At 41.2% G+C, this 15,073-nt stretch overlaps 1 protein-coding gene across 2 annotated transcripts in view; it reads right to left on the bottom strand.

The window, feature by feature from the left end:
- Positions 1–753: 753 nt before the first annotated feature.
- Positions 754–15,073, bottom strand: part of DUSP16 (dual specificity phosphatase 16) — a 55,938-nt gene continuing 41,618 nt past the window's right edge. For both annotated transcript variants that reach the window (XM_042468128.1, XM_042468126.1), the window contains 4 exons: positions 9,855–10,018; positions 8,183–8,342; positions 4,202–4,325; positions 754–2,087 (listed from right to left, as the gene is read on the bottom strand). In XM_042468128.1, coding sequence (XP_042324062.1) covers positions 911–2,087; positions 4,202–4,325; positions 8,183–8,342; positions 9,855–10,018 — 1,625 coding nt within the window. In that variant the 3' untranslated portion in view covers positions 754–910. The remainder of the gene's footprint in view (positions 2,088–4,201; positions 4,326–8,182; positions 8,343–9,854; positions 10,019–15,073) is intronic.

The raw sequence follows: 15,073 nt of genomic DNA, 5'->3' as shown, positions 1-15,073 counted from the left end.
CTTGGTTTGAGATGCTGGCCTGGTCATTAAACCTAAAACACTAAGGGCAGAGGCCCCATTCTTGTAGTAAATTTGGAAGGGGTGGGTGGTGGTGGTGGTGAAAACATACCACATTCAGAGCACCAGTACTGCACATCTTTGCAATCACACAACTCGGGTTGCTGCTGCCATTTCGCTCTCTTCCTGAGTCCCCTTTAACCTCATGGCCCTGCCCAGTGTCCTACCCAGCATGAGTTTTGACATTTTTATTTTATTTTTTTATTTTATCTAAAAATTCCAGATCTCTGATACAGTGATGTCAATAAAAAAAGATGGTGGTGGTGGTGGAGGAGAAGGAGAAGAAGAAAAGGGGGGAAACCATCTCTAAGAGAGCCCACACTCCCAAAACAGCATTTTGGATAACTTGTATGGTGGTTTTCAGTCCAGCCTCTCTGGCAGGACAAGTGTGTCTAGCCCTGTGCTATGCTTGTCACTGACACAGGGCAGACACTATGAAGTATGGTTCAGTCTCAGGCTTGTATGCCTGACTGAAGATACAAGAGGAAAACAACAGGTGTGCAGCTGTACTTTAAACTGAACACTTGAGAACTAAAAGATTTACCTTGTTTACAAAAGAGGCTCTATTAAGTATAATTCTTTCCCTCTATCTGCTATATCTCTTAAGGAAAATAACTTCCGCTTTCCTTTCTAGTTTAAGATAGCGTGAAGAGCTGGAGGAGCAAATTGTTAAATATTCACAACAGACATTAAACATTTAGTCATTTCACTTCTCTTTTTAATACACATTCACACACACACCATCATTTCCTTCACAATGAAGCCCCATGGTTCGCATTTCCTAGAAATTTCAGATTTACAGGGAATTATTTTACACAAAATGAGGGAAAACATAGAATCATGGAACAGAGCTTCAAGATACTTCAATAATCTCCATGCTGCCTGAAAAGCTAGACTGGCTGCCCACTTTCCCAAGTTCCTCTCGGCTCCTGTTGTCTGACATTATACTTTCCCCAAATTCCATCTGGCAGCTCCTTCTCTTAAACTGCTTCTCAAAGGAACTCTCCTCATGCCAGCTCCGACGAGAGTCTCCTCGGTCACCGTGCTTCTCTCTCCTGCGGACGGCATAAGCTTGCTCACACCCTGTGGGTAGTTGGCTGCCCCCAAAGGAAGAGTAGGTAGTGCTGCTCCCATATAGAGCAGAAGCAGAATAAAAGTGAGAGGCATCTGTAGCAAAATACCAGCTGTTGCTCAGAGATGTTGTCGTAGAAGCCTGAGGAGCCAAGATGTCCGAATGCCAGCCTTTCAGGCCCAGCCCAGCAGCAGACTTGGCCAAATGCTGCTGACTGGTTGAAAGGCCAAAGACAAAGTTTGTTCTATAATTGTCCTCCATACTGCCAGTTCGGTGCAATGGGTACAAGAGCGACCTCTGAGTGGCACTAGTGGTTCTTCCTAAGGGTTGCCATTTGCTCTGGCTGTCCAGCTGCCAGGCATTCTGGGATTTTTCAGGAGGCTTTGCCTCCTCTTTATCTGGGCTGCTTTCAGGCGTCTGTTCCGAAACCTCCTGAACAGGGGAAAACTGGCATAATTTGCTGCCACCTTCCAAAGTGGCTGAATGCTTGTAGTATTCTAATGTGTCCTCCAAGGAAGGATAGCCCTGTGCTGAAGTTGTGACACAGTTGCTACTTGCCACACAAGATACAGACTTTATATCCAAGGAAAATGAGCGCTTCAGCCTGTTATTGTCTTCAACTTTGTCAGAGGACACATTGAGTCCAATTATGCCTTGTACCAAGGGACTGTCCTCTAACGAGAGCAAATGGCAACTGGGCAGATTTCCAGTTTCTGCTGGCTTCTGCTCCATGGTCTCTGAGGTAGACATAGTACAGAGCTGAGGAGAGGAATGGAGGCTGCTGTTCTGTCCACCCCCCACTCCATGATCACTGCTTTTTTCTAAATGCAAAAGCTTCAGTTTGCTGCAAAGTGGTCCCATTTGGCCACTCTGGTTCTTTATTTTCTTTTCAAAGTCCAGAAGTTGACCGAGGAAGTTGAAGTTGGGAGAAATGGTCGGCCTCTTCTCTTTCACAAATCTAAACAGAATGTTTTTGAAGGCAATAAATAAATAAATAAATAAATAAATAAATAAATAAATTCACACACACACACACAGACAGCCCTCCCCCACAAATACTCTCCCACAAATGCTTTGGTGATGCTGCTTTTCCCTGTCCCTCTTCAAATCTCTCTTATAGACTGATTAATTCTTTGGAGCCTTTGGCTTCATCTGTTAGTCTTCACCCTCTCTTTGGTGTGCTGTGCATAACCATAGTGGTGTATGTCTGACCTGTTATTTTACTCACCCCACTCCACCCCGCACTTCCCTTTATTATCTCCCTCACTTTCATAATTGACTGTAGGCTTTTCGGTGAAGGAATCATCATTACTTCTGTGTTTCACAATTAACAATACTTTATAATCAAAGCATTATAGACTGGAGTTAAGAGAAGACATGGAAATACTGTGAAATCTTTCGATCATACTACCTTGAACACACCCAATCTTGTCTGAATTTTGAAGCTATGCAGGTTAGACTTGGTTAATACCTTAATTTCTAAATCAATGTTTTAAAGTGGACTGTGTAATGCTTTTTAAATGTTTGAATTCAGGACTGCTTTATCTGTATTTTTTTAATGCATGGTGTAAGCCTCTTTGGGGCCCATAGCGAGAAAAGCATGATATTAAATACTTGGATGGAAGAGCAGCAGCAATCTCAAGGCAGGGCTAGGAAGGAATCCTGTCTGAAACTGACGGCTGGTTCCAGTCAGTTGACACATTAGACTAAAAGCTGCTTCCTGTGTTCCTACTGAAGTACTATTACTTGACCACAGATATCTAGGTATCCAAACTGGATATCTGGACATTAAAAATAAGTAGAGAAAATCCAGACATACTGTATGGAAGACACCAAGGTGGTGTGATGCAATGAGGTGGCGGGGGGGCGAGGAGCTCGTTGGCAGCTTTATGATGGAATCTGGGACAAGAATTTCACCAGCAAACTCCAATAACAGTTTATGGGAAAGGATTATGTAAACCCATTGAAGTTATATTATCTCCTCCACCATCTCCACTATTGTGACAGTTGGTGTGAGGGATGTGAAGTCACTGATTCTAAACTGAGTTCATTACTCAGCCTCTCTCCTTTTAATTTCCTTTTGTCTTATTGAATAGCCTAGTTCAAACTTCTTGGTTTTGGGGAAGAGAAAACAGCAAATTTTACAGGGACCTAGCACGTAAAAACTGGCCCTCTTTGTCTGAAAGTGGGCTAGGTTAATCCTCTCTTTAGGGCCTACTGTATCTAAACACTTTATGCTGCCGTATGAAACCTTATTAAAAATAGCAGGTCTGGATCAATACGGATGAAATCAGCAACAAACCTGAACTTCCAAATTGGGCTCCAGAATAAATTGAAAGTCCTGTGCAAAGCCCAAATAAAAGATTAATTCTTTGGACAGCTAAATTTTGTTTCCAATTAGCACAACTTCACTTTTTCTGTCTTTTCTTGGAGACAGACCAGACTGCCCAGGGGCCACAAGTCTGCCATATGGAAACATACTCACTACTGTAGCAATAATTCATCTCCAAGAAGGAGATCTGCTCTGAAAGTGGTGTCTTGTATATTTTACCTAAAATTATGTGTAAAACAGAAGTGACAAATTAAAACTGTGACCCACAGCAGGGTTTTTATTAATAAGCGGTGGTAATTCAGTTACTGGTTTAAACACACTAAAAATACCAAATCCTGTCTGATCTTGGAGGCTAAGGAGGTTCAGCTCTGGTTAATATTTGAATGGGAGACTGCCAGCAAATATGAGATGTTGAAGACTATATTTCAGAGGAAGAAACTGGTAAAGGCACCATCTAATATTCTTTGTCTAAGAAAAAATAATGGGGTCACTGTAAGCCAACAGGCAACTTGACGGCGCATAAACCTAATTCAGTTAGCTCCATATTCAAGTGAACAGAAAGGAGGACCAGTGACAGACACTATGCAAATTGTCTCTTGATGGGCTTCTTTCTGATGTGCAGACAGCTATGTGTCAATCACATGGAAATCATTCTAGCAGCCATGTTGGAATTGTCTGCAGTCACCTCTCTATGTCCATTTCTTCTCAAAGAAAAAGAAAAGAAAAATCTCCTTACTTACCTGTAGGCTTCATCCAAAGACATATCCATTCTTTTCATTATGTATGCAATTGCAATGGTGGCAGAGCGAGATATTCCAGCTAAACAGTGAACCAAAACACGACCATTTGAGGCTTTAGCTTTTTCTGTAAGACATAAAAAAGGAAGAATATATGGCATACAGTAGGATTCTAAAAGATGCTGAAGGCTCCAAAGGATCATCAAACAACATACACATGCACACACATACCCCTTCATGCTGTATACAGAAAAGGAAAAGTTTTAGCAACTAGAACAGGCAGCACTTAATTGAAAGAAATGGATTACCCATATTCTTGCATAATAATTATAACAAATTACAACTATATCCTAAAACCCTAAACACTTAAACCTAGGAAATACATAAATGTTTGGAATAATTCAGTGTGGTATAGTAGTTAAGAGTGTAGTAGTAGAACTCTGGAAACCCAGGATACGAATCCCCACTCAGCCATGGAAACTCACTGGGTGTCCTTGTGCTAGTTATGCTCTTTCAGCCTTAGAGGAAGACAATGGCAAATCTCCTCTGAATAAATCTTGCCAAGAAAACTCTAGCATAGGGTCAAGTTGGGAGTCAACTTGACGACACATAAAAACAAATGGGTAGTGTTGGGGCAGGTCAAACTACGGTAATTTGGAATCTCTTATGCCAAGCACCACCTGTCTTCATACATCAATTAATGTAAAGCCGACAATGCTCACAGCATCCAATAAATTAATATTCTGATCTGCCAGAACTGTGGAATGGGGTGCATAATGACTGCACATTACCTAAACATATCACATCCAATATCTGAAAGCAATCCAGGCCTAGCAAGACAAGTGACTACATTATCTTTATGCTGCCCTTCCCTAATTCCATAATTGTAAGTTTCTTCTGAAACTATGATCACAGAGACATAAATGCGACTACCCTAAAAATATTTTTGCTTGTCCACCTGCCAATACAGATGTATACGTCAATTGTGACTTTAAAAGGCAAGAAGAATCAAATGCTGTTCCAAGTGCTGTTAACAAAAGTTACCCTGAATTCTTTTCCAATATTAAGAGACTGATGACTCTATGGTAAGGAATTATTCCTTCTTTGTGGTCTCTGTGACTCTGTGGGTTACACTGTACCTGTGCAGAGCTCTTTGAAATCTTGCCCTGCCTTCCTCAGTACCATTATCTGCTCATTCTTAGTTCCTTTTTTATCCATCACTGCGACTGGATTGAGAAAGATGATTTTGGTCACATTGTGACAAGCTTCACAACTTCTTCAAATGTCTGGATTTATTTAGACATGCTTATAACTAAAAAAAATTTTTTTAATATCTACAGTTGAGCCTCTGTTTTCACAGGGGATCCGTTCTGGACCCCGCCCCCCCTGCGAAAACAGAGATTCGCGCATATCCAAGCCCCATAGGCTTAAATGGGGCGCGTGCAAACAATGCCCCTCCATGATTATTCCCAGATTCTTACATTAGGAGGGGCGTCTGTATATATAGGAATTACAAACAAATATTTATATTACCAAAACATTATGAGGCAGGTATATTTTCAGCTAACGTAAAAACTACAAGATAAATTAGCAAATAAGGAATGTTCCATATATGGCTTTGAAATTAAAAAGTTATAGCACCAGCTCCATCACCCCTTTATCCTTTCTTAGAACATTGTTTTTTAAACAGAAAGACAAGTATAACCAATCCAGGGGTGGAAAGGGAAAAGAATATACCGTATAGTGTAAATTTATATTTGAATAATAAACTTATACAATCATAATAACTTAGACATAGACTTAAACCAATAGACCCATCATGGTTGCAACTAATGCAAACAAATTTCTTTCAGGTAAAGCCGGACAGAAAAGATGGTTCCCTGAAGAGACTATGGATGCCTTTGACTTCACCTCTGAATGGCTTGGAGCAATCACTCCATATACTGGATGTGCACCAGGCCTTAGCCCTTTACCTGGTTAAGACAAAACCATTTTGACTCTGAGTCACACATAATGACCCAAGAAAAGGCAAAACCAGCTCATCCATACAACCTAGTACATTGGGTTATGAACATGATTGACTTGGCTTACAGGCTGATGAACTAACCTCCTTCTTAAAGACTCTACACTATGACAGCAACAACTGTTTTGTAGTTTGTAGAGAAGCTGAAGATGCCAGCCACAAATGCTGGCAAAACTTCAGGAATAAACTCTTCCAGAATACGGCCACATAGCCGGAAAACCCTACCAGAAACTATGGATTCTGGCCATGAAAGCCTTCAACAACTGTTTTCTCTGCATTTCTCAGGGAAATTCTCATACAAGAGCTCTGCTGTGCCATCACCTGGTCTCAGCTATCCATTCATCTGACCTTAGCAGCTGGATGCAAGATCAAGGTCAAAGCAATTTTTGGATGCGCAGTTCTCAATTCAGTACAGGTATAACCCCCGCCATCCACAGTAAGGGAGCTCACTATATGAGTCACATATATGAGTCATTGAGATCAAGAAAAGAAAAGGTTGTCTACCTATAACTGTTGTTCTTTGAGTGGTCAACTGTGAAATCACACTAGCTGCACTCCTTCCTTCTGTACTGTGAGCACTTCTCATTCCAGCTGCTGCTGCAGTGCAATAAGAATTAAGAATGGGAGGGAAGGCATAGTGGATAACAGCACTAAGGAAGGTGGGGCTACTGACAAAGACCACCTTGCAGACATTTGTGCAAGTTCATAGATGACCAGCTGTAATCACTGTTTCCACAGTAAACCTCTAGTTTACCACAGGTAAAAAACCTATTCATACCAGCTTTGATGGGCCAAAGCAATCAGTATACCCCAGGTCTTGCTCTTGCTGTTGTATGCCTTCAAGTCATTTCCAACTTATGGTGATCCTAAGGTAAATCTATCATGGGGTTTTCTTGGCAAGGTTTGTTCAGAGGTTTGCCTTCCCCTTTTTTGCTCCACAGGAGCGCCGCACAATTTGGTTGCTGCGGCGCTCCTGGGGAGCAAAGAGAAACACTGGGAAGGTGCCTCTTTCTGGTGGTCTACCCTGCCTTAGTTTTCTGAATAAAGTTTCCTGAACTTATTTAAGCTGTATTTCTGAATTGAATTCTTCCAGTATGTGACAGTTTGTCTCATTTTCATTATACAGTAGAGTGTTGATTATCCAACCTTCGATTATCCAACATTACGGATTATCCAACGTCGCTGCTCAGTGATTTCTTTACATTTTCAGAGGACTGAACTGTTTATACCGGACATATTGTACATCACAATGTTGATCAGTGATTTCTTTACATTTTTAGAGGACTGTTTATACATTACAATGTTATTCCTATAACGTTACTGCAACGTTATTTTTACTGTTACTGCAATAAAACTTCAATACGTTTGCAATTCATAGTGATTTCAAGGCTTTTCTTGGACCCTCCGGATTATCCAACATTTTCAGTTATCCAACTATCAGCCCGCCCGTTTATGTCGGATAATCGAGACTCTACTGTAATGAGAAGTGACATAGGTCTTCATTGCTTAAAAAAGAACAGTAAGGTGTTTTCAAACATATTGGTGGTGTAGATGATGTTTTTTTAATTGCTTTTTAATTTAATGGTTTTAATACTTTCATTGGATTGACTTTTTATCATTGTAACATATTTTGTCTATTTTTGATCTGTTAGTTGCCTTTATCAATTTTTATTTGTACTTGAACTGAAGTGTTGAGTTGGGAGAATGTTGGAGCTGTAGTTCTGGAAGAAAGGTGTGACACAAGTACAATAAATGTGTCACATTCAAACAATTAAAATGTCCCTGAAAAAAATTTGACAGCAGGGAGAAGGGGGGGGAAAATCACACACAAACCCACCTTTTTGTGTTTGTTTTCCTGATGCTAATGCAATAATTATTTTGCACTTCATATATGAAAGTAAACTGATGAGCACAGATTTTATTTAAATTGTTTTAAAGAAGGAGACATTTAAAATCCTTACCTATAAAATCTACAGACTTGTCCAGCCAGGGGAAAATCTTTTCACAGAAACTGTCATTCACAGGCACTCTTAAGAAGTGGGACTCTGGAATGAAGTCAGGCTTGGGGCAAGTATTACTGGCATTTAATACATAGCCAATGTCGTTCTGCTGCATCAGCTCCTACAAAAAAGAAAGCCAATAGCAACTGTTAACAAGAATTACTATTCACAAATTAGAAAAAAGAATGGCCTTAGCAGTTTATAAGAAGTCAAAACTCCATTTTTCACAAGATGTTTTTGTCACTGTTGAACAAAAAATCCTATTTTTCTTTTCAGAATAAGATAGTGGGCAGCTGTTTGCATCTCAGCCAGCTCTACTATCAATGAGAATGTAGAGCAGCAACTTTTAATATTTTCTTTTGCGTGGAGCATCCTGTAACCATGCTGCACATTCAAGGACTCACACAATGATCAACCCATCAAATAGGTTTTTTAGACTTCTTTTGTTCTCCTACCCCCGTCCTATTTTGTGTGTGTGTGGTATCATGGTGCCAAAGAGTTTTGCAAGAACCTGAAAGTTCAAACCACCTTTGTGCCATTTTTCTAACACTGAAAGCGGCCCTAATAAGAGCTATTAACCTATTCTGTAATTTATTCACTTAGACAAACCGCCCTCAAGCAGGCGGTCTACCACCACCATTAGCTGCGGCGGGAAGCCCCAGCGGCCAGACCGCAAGGCTTCCAGCCGCAGCGAAAAAGGAGCGCCGAAATGGTGCTCCTTTTTGGCCCCCGGAAGTGGTGCCGCGAAGCACGAGGCATGCACTTGCGGTGTCACTTCCGTCGTGCCATGCCTGGACACACAGCATCCACGATGTAACAATGGCAGCGCCCATGTGGATGGGCGCTGCCATTAAGGACGCACTCTGCGTGTACTACAGAAAGGCCATGAGGAAGGTAAGGCCCTTCCTAACCCTAGTACGGCCCTTCCTGACCCTAGTACGCGCGGAGCGCATACTTTCTGGCGGTCTGTAACCCGACTTAGTTTTTTTGAAAATGATTTTTTATGAAAATGTTTATATACCCTCTTCTGTTTCAACTTTGACGATTTTTTAAAATGTGGTGCTGTTGTTGGCCTTCAAGTAATTTCTGATTTACGGCATCCCTAAGGTGAAGCTATCTCAGGGTTTTCTTGGCATGTTTCTTCAGAGAGTTTTTTTTTTAACCATTATGTTACTGAAACTGACTGGCTATGAAATATTATATCATTATGTCATTTAAAATGCAAATTGTCCCCAGGAAGAAAACCTTTCATAAGTGTGACAAACTTGCTGTTTTGAAACCAGATTTGGCTAAGTGATAATGATAAAGTAAGAGAGGAAGAGAGAGGGGATCTACCAGCACCTTTGAGATTAACCAACAGATTTCAGCATAAGCTCTCGTGGACCCCAGTCAACTAGAAGTGGAATGGAGTCCACAAACTAAAATACATCAATCTCAAAGGCTGTTAGATTTCTCCCTCAGTTTCCTTTTTTTAAATGCTGAAACAGATTAACAGAGCTTTCCCTTTGAAAGTGATGACTGTGCAAGTAAGCTTGAGAGTAACACAAAGGTGAATATTATCATAAAATGTCAACAGAAAAAGAAGTTGTCCATTGAGTCTGTGGTTGGTACCATCTTATTTCAAAGCACCCACCTTGTTGAGGACATCTCTCTGGCACCCAAGGTAAAGATGAGGAAGAATGCGGGTCGGCCCAGTGTTGGAGACTGGTAAGCAGGGCTGAGAAATGCATGAAGGCACTAGAACAGATTTCCCTTCACAAAGGCCAGGGAAACATCTGGAAAATTCAGCAAATCCACCTGGAGAAAACAACCATTCACATTTCAGATTTAAGCTTAAGTCCTGGGCAATACATTGAGGCATTATGGAACATCTTTAATGTAAATTAAACCACCTGATCGCTGAAAAACATCAGTGAATGTATGTAAGAGGCATAGAACTCTACAGACAGACGTATAATGCCTGCCAGCCTTAGCAGGACTACCAGTCAGTTAGAGCTCTGTTACTGGACTTCAGAGTATGATTAGAGAGGCTGCCAGGCACATCATAATTTTCAAAGGCAGCACTTACATGCATGACTTGGTTGTGGCTGCTGTCGTCACCATATGCTTTCCAAATCAACCCCAACTACTTCCATGGGGCTTTCTTGGCAAGATTTCTTTGGAAGAGATTTGCCATTGCCTTCTTTTTAGGCTAAGAGAGTGCAACTTGGCCAATGTCATCCAATGGGTTTCCATGGCTGACTGGGGATTTGCCCCGGTCTCTCAGAGTCCTAGTCCAACATTCAAATTATTATGCCATGATGGCTGTGTGATTTAGGCCCAAACATTCACACTGTACACGAGAGCATCTGCTTACAGCTAATGCTTTCCAGTGAAATCCATGCAGATGTTTAGAAGCTAATGATCAAGTGTATAGTAAAAATACTAAAGTTCATGATAAAAAAAATTACATGTCAAACAGCCCATTCAAAAAACTAACAGCAGCAGTTTGTGTATGCATTGGTCTTGCCACCCATCCCCATAAGTATTCACTTATGGGGATGGGCATGATCCAAGATGCTCATCTGCCTCTGGAAGCAAGCTTCTGCCTTGCATGAGGGGAATCAGTCTTCTTAGAAACTATTTCTTTCATACAAGGAAGCTTGCTTTACATAAATATGTCTTTTGCCTATTTTGTTCAAGGCTCATGCAGTCATGCAAAATTACACACCTGAAACTGGTGTCTCAGGAAGGTCATTTATGGGTTTTTTAAAGAAGGATGAGATCTAGTTGCAGGAGCAAGTAACTGTGTGTTTTGAGCTCACCATCACTATAGATCATAGATCTGCAGTGGTGGTGAGCCATGGTTGCACAGTGGTTGAATGCAAGTACTGCAGCCACAAGGTTGTGAGTTCGATCCTAGAAGGCTCCAAGGTTGATTCATCCTTTCATAGGTCAGTAAAATGAGTACCAAGCTTGTTGGGGACAATTAGCTTACAGATTGTAAACTGCTTAGAATGTGCCGAGTTCACTTATAAGTGGTATAGAAATGTACATGCTATTGCTACTGCTATCTCCCATTCCATTCTCCTCCGTCTTAAAGCTAGTGGAAATTTTTTTCATGAGCATTCCAGCAACCAATAAAATGGGTGAGTGAGGCACAGAGTGCATTCTCTCTCTGACTTGTTGTAAAGCCTTTGTCTTTAGCTCTCGCTAGGTAGACCATGAGAGACATCTAAACAGGAGCTCTGAAACTGGGAGGCTGAGGGAACCAGACAATGGAGTCCAGACTCCCAGCTATCCAGAACATCAAGGATTCTACTGAAGACGGAGCAAGCTTGTTTTCTGCACTTCCAGAGAATAGGACCTGGAGCAATGAAGTCAAACTACAGGAAAAGAGATTCCACTTCAACATTAAGAAGAACTTCTTGACAGACACTGTTTGACGGTGGAACATACTCCCTCGGAGAGTGGTGGAGCTTCCTTCTTTGGAGGTTTTAAAACTAAGACTGGGTGGCCATCTGTTGGGAGTGCTTTGATTCTGCGTTGCTGTATAGCAGGGGATTGGGACTGGATGGCCCTTGTGGTCTATTCCAACTCTGTGATTCTGTTACTACAAATCCCATCTGATCTGTGAGTAAGATTAGGAGAAAGGATGGCGACCTAAGAGAGAACCCCTCACACACGTGCATAGAGCCTCCCTGGCTACTTTCTGTTGCTCCTAGTTGATTGCGCAGCTAAGAAGGAAGTAACAGATGAGGATGAAGAAACAGATGAAGATGAAGAATTTTACCCTAACCAAAGGAAGTGAACTGGTCAGAGGGGTGGAAGTAATGGGATCCTTCTGTGGTAGAGACCATATCTTTGTGGGATTTGTTACATACGTATAGGAAAGAGGACGCTAAATCTCATTACCATGTACTCTGAATTTCACAAAAGCTGATTCCTATAGGTTTAGGGAAATGCTACATGAAATTCCATGGTCATAAATACTCAAAGGTAAGGAAGTTCGTGGTGTATTGCAGTTCATAAAAAGAGAGATAGTGAAGGCACAGAGTTCCAAAAAAATTCCCAATGAAGAGGTGTCTAACGAAACAAGAGAGAATGTGCAAAGAACATTCAGACAAGCAGAGAGTTAAAAGAGACATGTATAAGAAATGGAAGAAGGGGGAAATAATCAAAAAAGAATCCAAGGGAATAATCAGTAGTTATAGTGGGAAAATCAGGAAAGTTAAACTCAGCATGAGCTCAGGCTTGCTAGAGACATAAAAAATAATTAAAAGGGTGGGATTTTTGGCTATGTTAGCAGCCAGAGGAAGAACAAAGAAACAGTAGAGCCAATGCATAAAAAGATGGTAAAATGGAAAAGGGACAGAAAAATGCAGAACTGTTCAACACCTGAGATAGGAATGCTGTGATTACTAACAGTCGGTATGGTTTATCAAAAACAAGTCATGCCAAACATATTATATAATTTGTATGGAGTTACAAGTTTGGTAGATCATATGTGAATGTAATATATCTTGATTTCAGTAAAGCTTTTGAAAACTTCCCTCATTACAGACTAGCTGGTAAACTGTGGGTTAGTATTACTCTTAAATGGATTTGTAATTGGTTGACAAATCAGACACAAAGTGTGCTCAGAAATGATACTTCTTTATCCTGGAAAGAAGTGGGCTCCCTCATGGTTCTGTCTTGGGCCTGGTTTTGTTCAATTTATTTATAAATGAAGTGGATGATGGAACAGAAGACTTGCTTATCAAATCAAATTAAGAGAAGTAGTTAATATCTCAGAGGAAAGGATCAGACTCCATAATGACCTGTACAGATCGGAGAGCTAGGTCAAAACTAACAAACTGTATTTTAATCTGGATTAATACTGTATAGGATACCAGATCTAGCCAGAAAAAATGAAATGTGACAAACATAGGATGAGTGAAGCCTTTCTTAAAAGCAGTACAGTACAAGTGAAATGGGTCTTAGTGGACTACAGGGTAAAGGTCAGTCAACAATATGATCACAGAATCATAGAATCTCAGGGTTGAAGAGGCCACAGAAGCTATACAGTTGAAACCCCTGCTATGGAGAAGTGCGCAACTAAAGCACTAATGAAAAATGCCCATTCAACCTCTGTTCAAAGACCTCCAAAGAAAGACAGTTAACCATCCTAGAACTGCATTGGCTGTTTAGACCTCAGCATAACACTGGTGAATCTGCTGCAGTAAAAAGGACAATGGATTGTAAATTGTATCAACAGGAGTATAATTCTAGTGCCACTCTATTTTCCTTAGTTTTGTTTACCAATAACAACAACAACCCACTTTCCCCCAAAATTGGGACTTAACATGGTTTACAATTTAAAAGCACAATTAAAAACATACAAAAATGACAATTAAAGTAGAATTAAACTATTTCAAAATTAATACTGGGCACTTGTGTTCAAGAAGGGATTTGAAAAGCTTAAATAAGCCACAGAAGGATGACCAAGGTGATCTGGAAATCAAGCCCTGTGAAAAATAATGTAGGGCCCTAAATATATTTAGCTTGGGGAGGAGAAGATTGAAAGGTAACATGACAGTTATCTTTAAATATCTTTGCAGTGGTTCTGGCCCTACCTCTCGGGCAGGTTCCAGATGGTGTCGCTTGGGGACAGTTGTTTGGCCAAGAGGGAGCTCAAATCGGGTGTCCCTCAGGGTGCAATTCTGTCCCCAATGCTATTTAACATTTACATGAAGCCGCTGGGTGAGATCATCTGGAGACATGGGGCGGGGTGTTATCAGTATGCTGATGACGCCCAAATATACTTCTCTATGTCTCGGACTGAAGCAGTGACTAAGGATGGCATCTCTCCTCTTAATGCCTGTCTTGGGGCGGTAATGGACTGGATGAAGGAAAACCGACTCAAGCTGAATCCAGGTAAGACGGAGGTACTTGCTATAGGAACCCCGAATCCAGGAATGGAGTTGTGTCAGCCAGTTCTGGATGGGGTCACACTTCCCCTGAAGGATTCGGTATGCAGTTTGGGGGTACTCCTTGACTCGTCACTCCAACTGACAGCTCAGGTGGATGCGACAGTTAGGAGCGTCTGTTATCAGCTTCGTCTGATACGCAAACTGCGCCCCTTCCTGGAGCCAAGGGACCTGGAAACAGTAGTACATGCACTGGTAACCTCTCGACTGGACTTCTGCAATGCGCTTACATGGGGCTACCCTTGTGCCATGTTCGGAAACTCCAGTTGTTACAAAATATGGCAGCCAGATTTATCACGGGAACTTCTAGGAATGACCATATAACACTGGTCTTGAAGTCCCTGCACTGGCTGCCTATTAGCAAAGTACAAGGAGTTGGTGATTACCTTTAAAGCCCTACATGGCTTGGGCCCAGAGTACTTGAGGGAAAGCCTTCTTCCCTATTGTCCGTCCCACACACTAAGGTCCTCTGGAAGAAATCTATTACAGCCTAAAAAATCTAGACTAACATCAGTTTCCCAGAGGGCCTTTTCTATTACTGCTCCAAAACTATGGAATGAGCTGTCGGAGGAGATCCGTCACATTCCCACTCTGACAGCTTTTAAGAAAGCACTCAAGACAGATCTCTTCCAGCAGGCCTTTCCAACTTAGTTACCCTCCCCAGATATAGAGATATTTGTCCCCTCATCTGTCTATTCTACCCCGCCTATCTTTCTGCCTATTTTTTGTTTTGTTTTTTGTTTAATATTTTTAATGTTTTTATACTATTACTGTTTAATTCTGTTTTAGTACTGGGAATGGGGGGTAGGTCTAGGATTTGATTTTTTTAAACTCTATTGTAATTTGATGTATTTTACTGTTGTAACCCGCCCGGATTCTTTGTGATTGGGTGGGCTAGAAATAA

Source organism: Sceloporus undulatus, chromosome 5 (genome assembly GCF_019175285.1).
Source record: "Sceloporus undulatus isolate JIND9_A2432 ecotype Alabama chromosome 5, SceUnd_v1.1, whole genome shotgun sequence".
Lineage (NCBI taxonomy): Eukaryota > Metazoa > Chordata > Lepidosauria > Squamata > Phrynosomatidae > Sceloporus > Sceloporus undulatus.
This window is presented reverse-complemented; position numbering and strand designations above follow the sequence as displayed.